Here is a 13,062-nt window from a genome sequence, read left to right as displayed (position 1 = left end):
ACCTCCCAATGAGACAACATCTTTGCTTAGATCCTACCAGTGAAGTACCTCAGATCTACCTCGTGGAGGTGAGACACACTACATTTGGATGAGGAGTGTAGTAGTGTAATGCCAGTACAGTCACATCTTCCCTAAACTAGTGCATTAGGAGAATCCTTTAGTCCAGACTGGAATATACATGCTATGTTAGGTTTCTGATGTATTGCTGAATAAAACATTTCTAACATTACTACATGACTAGCTGAGAATAATTGAGAACTCCAGAACAGTTTATTGGTGAAAAATGCAAGTGGAGCACACACTTATATAAAACTAACTGCTCATCCATTTAGAACTTTGGCTTTAAAATGAAGAATTTGAATGCTATTAAAAAGGAATCCCTCATGTTAAAAGCAAATGGAAGTTTTCCCTGGGAATCAGCTGACCCCTAGTGGCAAAGCAGGAGCTGAGGGAAGGTTCAGCTCTCTTCTGAAAGTTCATTACCTCTTCTCTGCTGGTAAGCCAACCTGAAATCTTCTCCAAGCATGTTAATGTCATTTTCGTCTTTGAGAATTCCCTGCATTAATGGGAAAGAAATATCAGAAGGTAAAACGAGGTAGAAAGATTACTATGGATGTCTGACATTTTCTATGGAAGAAAATACGGTATCCATAATGATACCCATAATACTGTTATGTTACCTGTTAAGCAAGCCTAGAAACTATCACAAAACCTAAACAGGTGAGTTACAAATCAGTGCTAACCCAGAGCCTCCCTTCTGTTCTGCCAAAAGACAACATTTAGCCGCATTCTTTTGCTTACAGGAGTGATTACAATTAGTACAGCACAGGAGCAGGTTTAGTAAAATCAAGCACAGTGAAAAGAGGCCCTGGCTGGGCTGGGGCTCTGTCTCCACCTTTACCTGTGTTGGAACTAGCTCATGAAAAGCAATTACTTGGGAAATCAAGTAATGCTGGACAACTTAATCAAAAACTATGTTTTGGGAAAAAGAAGCTGAAGCAGGCAGAACAGAAATCTAAATTTCTAATTAATTCTAAATTAATTATACTTCTAAAACTATGTATGACATACCTTGCAGCATTTAAAAAAGAGGGGAAAGTTACAAACTGCATTTATATTGGAAAGTTTCCAACTTGGTAGCACTTAGCTATTTAACTATTTTTAGTGAATTAATATGATGTAGGAGTACCCAACTCAGACACAGTGTTGAAGCAAAGAACAGAGAAGTAGAACATCATACATGGCACATGTGTGAGCCTTGGACACTGAAATTGCAAAGGCTTCCTATGACAGCAGATTCAAACCAGAAAAGTTTATCAAAATTTTGTCAGTATGAGTTATCCTTTAATTAAGTCCACATTAGAGAACAACTCACTCCAAGTGTTATAAATTCCTGCACCAATTACTGTATTAATATTTGAATAAAAATTAAACTCTGTTCTTCTTAACATTTTCCAGTATTGCAGAATTTCTTTATCCAGCTGGATAGTTCCCTCCCTACTGTAAATGCATTTTTATATCCCTAAGGCAGCTCTCTGTTCATTTGTGTACCATTAGGACATCTTTCCAATTATGAAGCACAATACAAAATAAATTGTTGTTTATTCCTATTGCAATAACTGCTTCCATCTTTTTAATTTTTAAAAACACAGGGATGAACAGAGCAAGCTCTGTAGTGCTTCTGTAAATGCTGCAGTTCTTTGCACTGCTGCAGAGTCCATAGTTTTGGAATACTTGGCAGACAAGCCAGAGCTACAAGAAATTGCTGCCAAAACCCCAACTGAGAAATTTGTTGGAAAGAGGTTTTAAGATGTGGTGGACCCCTTTCTAGCTGGAGAAGCCTTGCTATGGAACTCACATTCCACATATTAAACACTGGATGTGCAAAGTGCTGTGGAAGCTTTCAGCTAGTTCTGTACAAGCATCAGTAGTGGCAGAGAGCCCAAAGCTCCTCAGCAGGAAGAGCAGTGCTGTACATGGGTCCCAACTAAAAGCAAAAGGAAGAGGTGAGCACAGGTGAGCTAACACAGTAAGGACATCCACTGTCTCCAGGAACTCCCACAGTTCTGCAACTTCACCTTGAACTATCCAGGAGAAAACCAATTTACAGGACAGACATTAAAAGTGTTTAAAATACAATTCACTTACTCGAGGAAGATAACCCAGTAATTTCCATGCATGTTCTTTCAAGAGTTTCTGTCTCTCTTCTTCAATAATTGCACGGATACTTTCTTGTCTTCTCTTCTCTAACTCTCTTTCTTCAAGTTCACGCTCCTACAATAAACAAGTTTTCCTAAGTTTTATTTCAGCTCTGTGAACATTTGTTTCCACTACTCTCCACAACAGCGTAAAGAGAAAAATTTAATGGAGTAAATTTTGAACTTCCACGTAGTAATTCCTGCTCACAGGAAATTCTCTTGAAAAGGATGGAAAAGTGTATGTAAAACCCCACAAAGCATTATTTAAACAATACCTGTCTGGCAACTGGAAAACAATTTCAGACAAAAGAGAAAACTGAATGGCAAGTGATGTGGTGAGTCTGCTATCCAAGTGTTTGGTATCAGCCTTTTGAAGGCAGGCACTTTTCATTTCTGGTGGCGTTTTGGCTGTCAGACAAGTTAGTCTGTTCCAGCCTTACTGCTCAAATCCAGGAAAAGGAGCAATAGTTATGAATGCTCACACTGATGACTGGAAATTGCAATTCACATTACACAGGTAATTTATACCCTATAAACAGGTCTGAAAACAGCAGTATGGGATTCCATGTCTTGCTTTCAGTTTACACCTTTTCTTCCTCAGATCTCAATTAAAGAGACTTAACCTCAAAGCAAGGCTAGGCCTTCCCCTCCTCACACATCACTATCAGTGCAGCTGTCCAGGGATGTGGAACTAGACAGCAGTTGTGCTGCTGATCTCTTGGCTCCTAAAGAGGTATCTGCAGTACAGTTACACGAGGGAGCAGGGATGTTATTGATCTCACCCACTGGAGCTACAAAAAGAGTTAGCTCTAAAAAATACTTTTTTCTTGTGAAAACAAAGTCCTGGTTCCCAGTTCCCCCCACTATTCTCTGCAATTCCCATCACTTTTCCCTAGCAACACCAGCAATGTCTCTTAGGATAGCACAAGCATTCCCATATCAAACAGTGTACTCAAACCAAAGGTGCATGTGGAACTCTCACTTTTTCTGCAATACACTGTTTGCGACGGTCCTCAAGGATTTTTTCCACGGCCATTTTGTGTTCGAGCTGTTTCATTCTCCGTCTCTGCACGTTCAGCTGCTCAATGCGATCGTCCTCAGCCAGCTTGGCCAAAATCTGCTGCCGGAGAGCTTCCTCCTCTTCTCTCATAGCTTGTTGTGCTGCTGCCTTTAGAGCAAAGTGCTCTTCATATGCTTGCCTTAAGTCTAGGCGCTGCCTTAATCTCTTTTCAATTTCTGCCTGTAAAGGAAATTGAGTAAAATGTACTATTACTGAACATACTTTGAAAAATTCTCAGCAGCTGCAGCCAATCTACTGTATTTATCTTGGAATAAATTTACTGTAGCTCTTAACTTCTAGCATAACTAACTGGAGCAAACATTCTGACACCTTAAGTTTTAGTTTCTATATTTTCCAGATTCTCTGTTGCCTTATATTTGACTCTGAAACTTCATGTTGAGTGTTGGTAGATTCTATTCACAGGGTGCTTGGACAGATCAGTCCCTTCCCAGCTGGAGAATCAAGGACAAGCAAAACGCATAAACAATGGCAAAGGGAAGGGGCCAAGCCAGGAAGTTGAGACTTCATGATTTGGAGCTGTAACTGGACAGTTAGCCCCAGTGTGTAGATGGATCAGAATTATGGAAGTGTGAAGACTCATGACTGGGATCCATCTTAGATCTATCCTGGGTGTAGCCCTAGACAAACTCTTATACTGCCCAATGTGTATCCTTTTAAAGCCTTTCAATAAATACCTATTTAATTCCTTTTTCCTCTCTCTAGTCTCTGTTCCAGATCAGCCTCTCTAGGCATCAATTCCAAATCTGACAGCGTGCTCAGATATTAATCAGTTTGGCAAATGTCACAAGATTCTCAAAATTAAGTCCAAAACCAAAGGGGATTTTTTTTCCCACTATGGTGAAGGGAATCAACAAGACAGTCATCCTGAACAACACTCTAAAAATAGCAGTGTTGGGTATCTCAACCTATGTTACATTTTGTCACCCACAGCAAGGTAAAACAAAGTGTGGCCAGGCCCATAGGAAATAGACATGCAGAAAAACAACAGTTAATTAAATTGCTTAGCTTAAATCTAAACTTGAAAGTTATTGATATTCTCCTTTACAAGATAAATAAATGTATAAATGGGGCCAGAAGGGTATTCAAAACCTTCACTTGTCTTCCTGGTTGAAATTAAAACATCAATACATTAGGAACAGAAAAGGAAATCCAAAGTACAAACTTTTCCCTTCAAAACCTAAGCTAATATACAAACTGCCTGTCTGACCAAAAATATTTAGGAAATAAGAGTTGAAAATAAATACTTTGTGCTAGAACAACTGTAAACCCCAGTGACAAACAACACCGCAGACTCAGAAATCCAAAGTGTGGAAAAAGCCCCCTTCATGTACCTACCAGCACTTACCATCTCCTTCTTCCTTTCCATTGCTTCTTGTTCTTCCAGATACAGCTCTTGGCGGATTTGTTCCTGTTCTTTACGCCTCTGTTCTTCTCTTTCCATGTTCTTGGCAACCTATTACAAGAAGGAAAGGTTTCTAAATGAAAGACAAAAACATACAACATTTTTTTCTATAATTTCAATTTTTGATACCATGTTAAGAACTTTCTGCTTTTTCTCCTCAGTGTCTCGAACTCTAGCCATCCGATCATCTTCTCTTTGTCGTTGCATGTTCGCAAACTCCATAATTTTCCTATTTTCTTCTTCCATCTCTTCCTGTTTCCTTTTCCTCCAGATAGCTTGTTCTTTTATAAACTCTTCAATATATGTCTGAGTTTCTCTTATTTTATCTAACTTCCGTTGTTTTTCCCTGTAGAAGATGGAAAAAAAATGTTCAAGTAATTATGTAACAGAATAACATTTAATCACAACCAGATACTCACCATTAACATATTCCTGAAACTAAGATTTAAGTAATACTCCCTAACTATTCAGCTAGAAACTAGATAGCTAAATTGAAAACACTTAGTAATAAACTGCCCCAAGAATGGAATCTCATGTCTAACACCTTTCTGGAATACAACTATACACAAAAGTACTCGCTGCTGCTGCATTTTATACATGCATCATCAAAGAGAAACAAGAAAAGAAAGGCCACCATAACCCCTCAACTTTTTATTTACGCTAAACTCTCCCACACACAATACCCTGCCCTCAGAAACCTCCTTCCCTGTTCCTAAGACATGCAAACAAAATATCTGGTGGCCAGGCAGGAACACAAGGTGAGGCAGAAATGTGTAATATGCTGTTGTGTCCAGCATGGTGGGCCCAATGGAAGCCCTCCTGCAAATAAGCTGGATTTCATATTTGGGGAACAAGGACACAAGACTGTCCCATGACTGGGACATTCTGAAGTTTCAATAGGAAAATTCATGCATGTCAGTCTCTTGTCAGTAAAATATGACCAAGGAAAACTGAAACAGGCCTTAGTCTATATAGAATAGGTGCATACAAATTAGCTTTCTATGCAGAATTAGATGAGTTGTTTTGTTTTAAATTAACAAATAATAAAAACTCAAAATAACTAACATTTGGTCTTCTTCATAGATCTTTTTTACAATTTCATCTATCATGAGTTTCTCTCTTAGAAACTCTTCATAAGCCTCTTGCTTCTTCTTCTCCTGTTCCTCAACCTGCTTGTCCAGTTCTTGATGGTATATTTTCTTCTCCTGGTGTCGTCTCAGTTCTGCAGACATTTCTTCTTCCAGATACCTGTCGTACTCTTCCTTCATTTCCTGGGCTATTTCATCCTCCCATTTCTAGGGGGAAAAAGGCAACACAAGATTCCTTTTCACCCCCACAAGTACAACTTGTAATGAAAAAAATACACAGTATGGAAAGGAATTATGCAGCATTACCAAAAATAAACATCTTCCACATCAATCTATAAATTCAGAGCCTTAACATGCTTAATAGCTTAATCCAGTCAGTAGAACCCTTGAAGGGCACCCTCAAGATCTGACCAACTTGAGGAACACCAAAAACACTTAAAGAACAAAGTCTTGGGCATTTGAGTACAGGTGGGACTTACATCAGCACAATGACTGGAATGAGGCAGGGGTAAAGAGATCACCCTCAGTGAGCACACTGCTGTACAGCAACTGTCTGCACTGAACCCTGTACAAAGCATTAATATCATCAGAATCACCTGCCTTATCACCAATATCTTTTTATACATAAATTTGCAAGTCTTTCTGAAGTTACTCAGATCACTATTTAACAACAGTAACACTGTTTTCAACCGCCAGATTCTGAGGTAAGGATTCATCACTGTAAACACTTATTGTACAAAGGGTATAATAGTTTTGACTTGGATAAATATTACAAAACCAGTAAAATAACAACTATAACCAGTCATACAGCTAATTTAATCACTACTCCTTCAATTGCAATAGCAAAATAAACTTTTTTCTTATAGCTAGTTATTACCACTTAATTAATCATAACAAAAAATATATTTTCAATAATACTGAATGCTTGAGCAACATTTTAGATAAAAAAGGTCAAAGGAAAACTCTTCTGCACAATCCATACAAAGAGTGGTGGGACTCATGCTGGAATAAACTAATTACCATTTTCTCATCGTACATAGCTTTTTTTTCAGCAATCTGTGCAGCTCGTTCTTTATTCATATAAGCAGATTTCAGCTTTCTTTCTAACTCTCGAAGTTCAAGGCTGGAGGGGAAAAAAATTATCCTATTACAAGGAGGTAGGTATTAGGGGAAAAAATAGTATTTTTCATCGGGTCAACCCTGATGAAAAATATTGCTCAAGGTAAAGAGCAGAAAAAGGGGAAAAAAAACGATTTAAAAACAAGAGTTATGTATATTTCTAAATGTGCTATCAACAGTTCTGCATACTTCACTTCTAGCTATATAAGCACAGGTACACATACATACATATAAATGCTCACAGATATGCCCCAGTGTACATATACATATATTCAAAATGAAAGTTTTGTGGATCAACGTTTTTTATTAGTAAAATTTGCTTCAAATTAACTTTTTATTATACTTTGATCTCCAAGTAACTTTTCCTTCCAGGTCTGAGTCATCTTCCCCGTTGCTACAGCTTCCTCAAATCCTGATAACAGGAGCAGGCAATTTGATACAGCTGGGAAATTTCTGAATTACCTGTTTGCTCTGACTTGTTGCCTGATCTTCTCATTTTTCATTTTCTCGAGGTCCCGCCTCGCCAGCTCAGCCGCCAGCTTTTGCTCTCGCTCCAGCTGCAGCGCTCTTTGCTTTCTGCTCTCTTCTTCCTGACCACAACAAACAATTTCCGTACCAACTCTGACACACGCACATTTGGGAGAAGGAGACTGTGCAGTCAAGCAAGACTATACAAGCCAGTAAACGACTGTTAATGGGGAAAGCTTTGGACAGGCAAAGGTAAAGCCAGACGAACACTTCTCGTCAGCCTCCCCCTCCCTGAGCGCGGCCGCCCCTCAGCTCTCACCGCCCGCAGCGCCTCATCCAGCCGCCGCTCCCGCTCCAGCTCGGCCCGCAGCCGGGCCGCCCGTCTGCCCCACTCCCGCTCCTCGGCTGCCTGCGGGCGACAAGGGAGAGGCGGTGGCGCAGGACAGCGCGGGGACTCGCTCCTCATGCCACCCCGATCCCGCTGCCCTCACGGTCCCGTTCCGCACGCTGCCCCCGGCCCCGCCCCTCCCCGGGTCCCTCTCCCGTCACGGTCCTGCTCCCTCCCCACTCCCACTCCCCAAGCTGCCCCAGTCTCGCTCCCCTCACGGTCCCGCTCCCCATGCCGCTCCCCAAGCTGCCCCAGTCTCGCTCCCCCCATGGTCCCGCTCCCTCCCCACTCCCACTCCCCATGCTGTCCCCAGTCCCGCTCCCTCCCCACTCCCACTCCCCATGCTGTCCCCAGTCCCGCTCCCTCCCCACTCCCACTCCCCATGCTCTCCCCAGTCCCGCTCCCTCCCCACTCCCACTCCCCAAGCTGCCCCAGTCCGGCTCCCCTCACGGTCCCGCTCCCCATGCCGCTCCCCCTCACCATCATGCCGGCCGTTGCCGTGGCAACGCACGGCGCCGCCGGGCTCCAGGCCGCGGTTTCACTTCCGGGGAATAGCCAGCGCTGATTGGCCAAGATGGCGAGCCGACCCTGACACGTGATCCAGGAGTGGGCGGGGCAATGAGAGCGTGACGTCACGGCGAGAGGGTCTTCGGCAGATGATCTTTAACAGCATTTCTTCAATCGTGACTTTAAATTAATGCACTTGACTCACCTCTAAACACAAACCCCAGGTGGCAGCATTTAATTAAGAATTTCTTCTTCACAACTTTGAATCTCCGGTAGGTATGGGAGATACAGGCACAGGGCAGAACACAGGAGCCAGAACATGAACCATGAACATCACCAAAACAGATCATTCTGGTAAGGTTACTTGGTACAGAGTATGCTTTATTTAAGGAAACGCAGCCCTCAGTATTCCAGAGAGACCTTACACAGTGCACAACTGCTCCCTACAGTTTTTCCGGATTGACTTTGCTCCAGGAAGGAAATCAGTGTTGTGGCCCCCAGTTCCCCAAACTCTGTCCGCCCACTTTCCTCACCTTAATATTCCTTTCCACATAGTAAGTAAAACTAAAGACATTTAGGCTTATTTACAGCAACATTTCAAATTCATCTTTATAAAATTAATAAAGCTTAAGAGAATACCTCTGAGAATTAGGTAACAAGTCTGCTTGTTTCTACTGATGCAGTGCTACATGTATCTATATATATTTGGGATGAGAACACTTACTATTTTAAATCTTTTACAAATTTTCCCAAATTGGTGGCTTTCTTTCTGAAGCTTTGGTTATTCTCTGTCCTTTTAATGAGAAAAGTGTTTTTTCACAATGCTTGGGGAAGGGAGGAATGAATTACAGGAGACAACGTGTTTAAAAACATACAAGCAGAGAGAGACGAGACAGAAGATCATAAACGTTTCCTAATTCTTCTTTGCAACTGGTGTTATCACTATGCTTCTCTTTTCAGCATTAGGCAAGGAAACAAGTAAATGTCAAACCTCACCCCCTACCCCCCAATGATTACAAGGCATTGACTTAGAAAGAAGGAATCTTTTAACTACTCTGGCACAGCAGTGACTTTGAGTGCTCAAGGTCTGGAGCACTGGGGGAATAAAGACGCAAAAGATTTTTGCTGTCCCTTCTCCTCAGTAAACAGGTATGTGCCTCACTGGAAATAAATGGAATTTTCTTTCTTACCAATCAAAAGAACAAAATAAAATCCCTGCCCTTCACTTCAGGAAATAAGAGCAAATAACCTTGAGATGTAAAATGTCATCTTTGCTCACATGACCCACTCCTTTTGGAGCAGCAACCCTCTAAAAGGAGAGCACAAACATACCTTGAGTCAGTCTCCAAGACAGCAAGGCACTCAGGGAGAAAAGTGGGAGTAAAAATGCTTGAACAAAGCATATACCAGAGACCAATGGGTCAGTTCACAAAGTTATTTTCAAAATTAAGAGGTGGCTTGTATGTGCATGTAAACTATTTTTTAGCAGTGTATCTTTCACAGAAGAGAGGAACACAAGACTAATACCCAGAAAGATTCCCAACAGAAAAATATTTTGAGGTTTCCAGTCCTTAGAGCCTCACTGTTCTTTTATTTCCTGTACATTTCACATTTGCTGAAGTGTGCTTAAAATATAAAGAAAAAAATGCAACCAGAGAATTCTTTTGTCCTCAATACCTTATGGCAGTTTGTGCTCAGAAACTCTTACCTTTAATGTCCTGATTGTTTTCCCCAACATTAATTAAGCCACAGGGACAGCTCAGTGAACTGTGCCTGCAGATTTCCAAAAGAAGGTAAGTAACTTTCCAGCATATAGTCACTCCACACAGAGAACAAGGAGGAGAAAATAACCCAGAAACCCCACCAGAAACACCCAATATGCCCTTGCCTTGTTCTTTCATTAAATGGAATACATTAGAGATGGAAAACAATTGTTTCCCTCAACTTGGAGACAACTGATGGTTTCATCTCTTCTTGAGAGCACCACCAGGAACTACAGGCTGCTGTCCTAAAGCTTGGGAATCGTAATTTTTTTTGTTCCCTCCCTTTACATCCAGCCAGAAGTTCCCCTTTTTCAGTTTGCAACCACTGCTGCTCTCCAGCCCCGGGCAGTGGCTGCACCTCCCTGTCAGCTCTCTGCTCCCTGCACCTGGCAAAGCTTTTCTGTGCCAGGCCCTCTTAGCACATCCTGTTCTCCTCATCAAGGTCATCTCAGTCGGGTGCTGCTCCTCCACCTGGGAGGGCAGCACCTGCTTCTGCTGCTCCTCCTCCCAGCTGTGCAGTCACACAAGTCACTGCTCCCTGGAGGGGCCTCCCTTGTACCTTCTTATTTGGGAAGAAATAAAGCACTCTGCTGAAAACAGACATACCTTCTCCTCATGTCAAAAAGCACAGCTCCTTGATGGCAATGATTAATTTCTCAGTTAAAGACCTAAGAACTTCACACTTGCAGAGCACAGCTCAGTCCAGGCAGAGTTGCTCTGCTCTCCTAAAGGAGAAAAAAATGCACTGTTTTAGCAACCATCTACGTCAGACTTCTTGGAAATCCAGTGTGTTTATAATTAAGTTTTCTTTCCATTACATAGTTTATGAAGTCTTTAGAATAACAGATAATGAAATATCTACCTTCCTATAGTACAGAAAGGAATGAGTCCCAGCTGCATAGCTGCTATCTAACTCTTGTTCCATACAGCATTTCTCCTTGCAGCAGCCTGGCTACAGCTATAGGTCAGTGACCTCATTCTCCTTGCTTTTTTTTTCTAAGAGCATTAAACCCTCCTAGAGCCTGAAAAGCTTTAGGTAATAAGCAGCCAACTGTACAAATGTAGAGTTAAACTCAGCAGTCCTTTCTCAGGGTTAACACAGCATCTTAATATATGAGTTTGTTTTTAAACTCAGTATCAGCACCCACTGATGAACTCCTGACAGCAGAAGACTGCTGAGGAGTGCTAACAGTAAAAACTATGAAATGGAGCATTAAAGGTTAAAAGTGAGTTCCCTTTATTTAGCAGTTTCAGTTGAAGGTGATACAGGAACACATAGCAGAAAAGGTCATTAAATGAAAACGGTGAAGCCACTTTGCAGGTTTACCTCTTTTCTAGGGCATTTTACCAGATGATCATAACATGAGACAGTGACAAATGCATTCCAGCTGAGATAAGATATGTGGGTCATGCTGACTTTGCAACATTATAAACCACTATTGGGGATAACACAGCTTCTCTGTGAGGTAATTTACCTTCTTTGGATGAAAAGATAAATGCGAATTAACAGGGAAGAGACTGAGACATCTGAGCTGTGCTATTGATCTACTAAGGACCTAGATAAGTCACAGAGAAACTAATGCTTGCATTGCTTGAGATTAGTGATGGATGGGATAGCAGATTTAGCAGCTAAGGGGCTATCACTGTCAACAAAGTCTTAGCACTATTTTTTTCTTTTTTTAATTATCCTGCAGTAGAAGGGAAAACATGTCCCATAGCAGCAGTAGGCAGAAGCAATATTTTACTCATGACATTATGGACTCTAGACTAAAATATTACAAGAAACAAAAACACTCAGAGCTTCAAATGTGTTCAATAAAAATACATCTGTTCCTGATGAGACAAATGTGGGTTTAATAAGCATTTAGTTGTAGGACTGTTTTCTGTGGGGAGCACACAGTGCTTTCTGCTGAGAATACCAGCCTTTCTGCTTCACCTCTCAGAATTTTTTTTAACTACCTGGTCCAGGGACAGCAAATATAGTTCTTCAGCAAAAAGCATTGTAAAACACTGGTATAATTACACTTTTGTTTTTTGCAGCAAGACCTTTATCCACTTACCTATCATAACCAATGAAAGAGAACAGAGATCGTAAGTTTAAACAAAAGGACTGAGTCCTTACTTAGGAAAGTGAATGGAAATTATTTTTAGTAGAGAATCTAAAGGTTTATGAGAATGAAAGTTCTGTTTGTAAAAGATATTTTTAAATCATCTGTTTACTGAGATTTTGACATGGGACCTCTGATACGAGTATTTGTCAAAAAGTGCCCTTCAAGATAACAAGCTTCATTTGTAGCTTCAAGTTTGAAAGGAAAGATTTGAATTTTTTCTGTTCTAGCCTGTCCTTGTCTTTTCTGTGAGGGGCATAGAGGAAGCATTTGAGTAAGCTGGAAGCAAGTTCATCTGCCAAAGTGCCCAACTGAATGCGCAGAGGGAAAACTAAAACCAGTCACAGCCTCCACCCAGTGATCATCCCCCCAGCTGTCAATAAGCACTGAACATGGTTTCCTTTTCAGTATTTTGTATGCAATGCCATCAGAACATACACCTCTGGAAGGAAGATTTGTAATTTCCAAGGCTGAATGACAAGTTGAGAAATCAGCAACCAAGTACTAAGCTCTATTACTCTTGCCACAGCAGAACCCATAAAAAAGCACACACCAAGCCAAAGGGTGGGATGGCATATGCGTCCTGGGGACTGCTCACTCTGGGCAGCACCAAGCAACTTGAGTGCAGACTTGAGAGCACCAAGAAATGTACTTAGAAGAAAGCAGAACCTCCTTCATTCCTGCAACATACATGCACCAAACACAATTAATTCCAAAGAGTTCAGTTCTGCTTTTGTGAATAATTAAAAAGCTGAAGGGCTCCAAAGGGGAGCTTAGCAAAGAGGAGAATTCTAAGAAAAAAGGTGTAATTTGCCAACAACAGAGTATTAAACAAATTAATCTGTAGCCATAACCTCAAGCCAACTAGCAGAAAGGGCAACTGAAGGGCAATAATAGAAAACAAACATCAGTCCCAGACAGGGCTGAGAGCAAGGTGAAA

General features: G+C 41.3%; 1 protein-coding gene across 1 annotated transcript; it reads right to left on the bottom strand.

Annotated features, from left to right (window-relative positions):
• Positions 1-248: 248 nt before the first annotated feature.
• On the bottom strand, positions 249-8,417 carry MNS1 (meiosis specific nuclear structural 1). Its single transcript, XM_033070236.1, is given in 11 exon segments — positions 249-556; positions 2,149-2,274; positions 3,181-3,438; positions 4,625-4,732; positions 4,811-5,027; positions 5,747-5,976; positions 6,790-6,892; positions 7,351-7,478; positions 7,676-7,765; positions 8,225-8,350; positions 8,352-8,417. Coding segments are annotated over 11 exon segments (1,551 nt in total). The 3' UTR covers positions 249-457.
• Between the last annotated feature and the right edge of the window lie 4,645 nt (positions 8,418-13,062).

Source organism: Catharus ustulatus, chromosome 12 (assembly GCF_009819885.2).
Source record: "Catharus ustulatus isolate bCatUst1 chromosome 12, bCatUst1.pri.v2, whole genome shotgun sequence".
Classification (NCBI taxonomy): domain Eukaryota; kingdom Metazoa; phylum Chordata; class Aves; order Passeriformes; family Turdidae; genus Catharus; species Catharus ustulatus.
The sequence above is the reverse complement of the archived record's forward strand: the minus strand, read 5'-3'. Positions and strand labels throughout refer to the sequence as shown.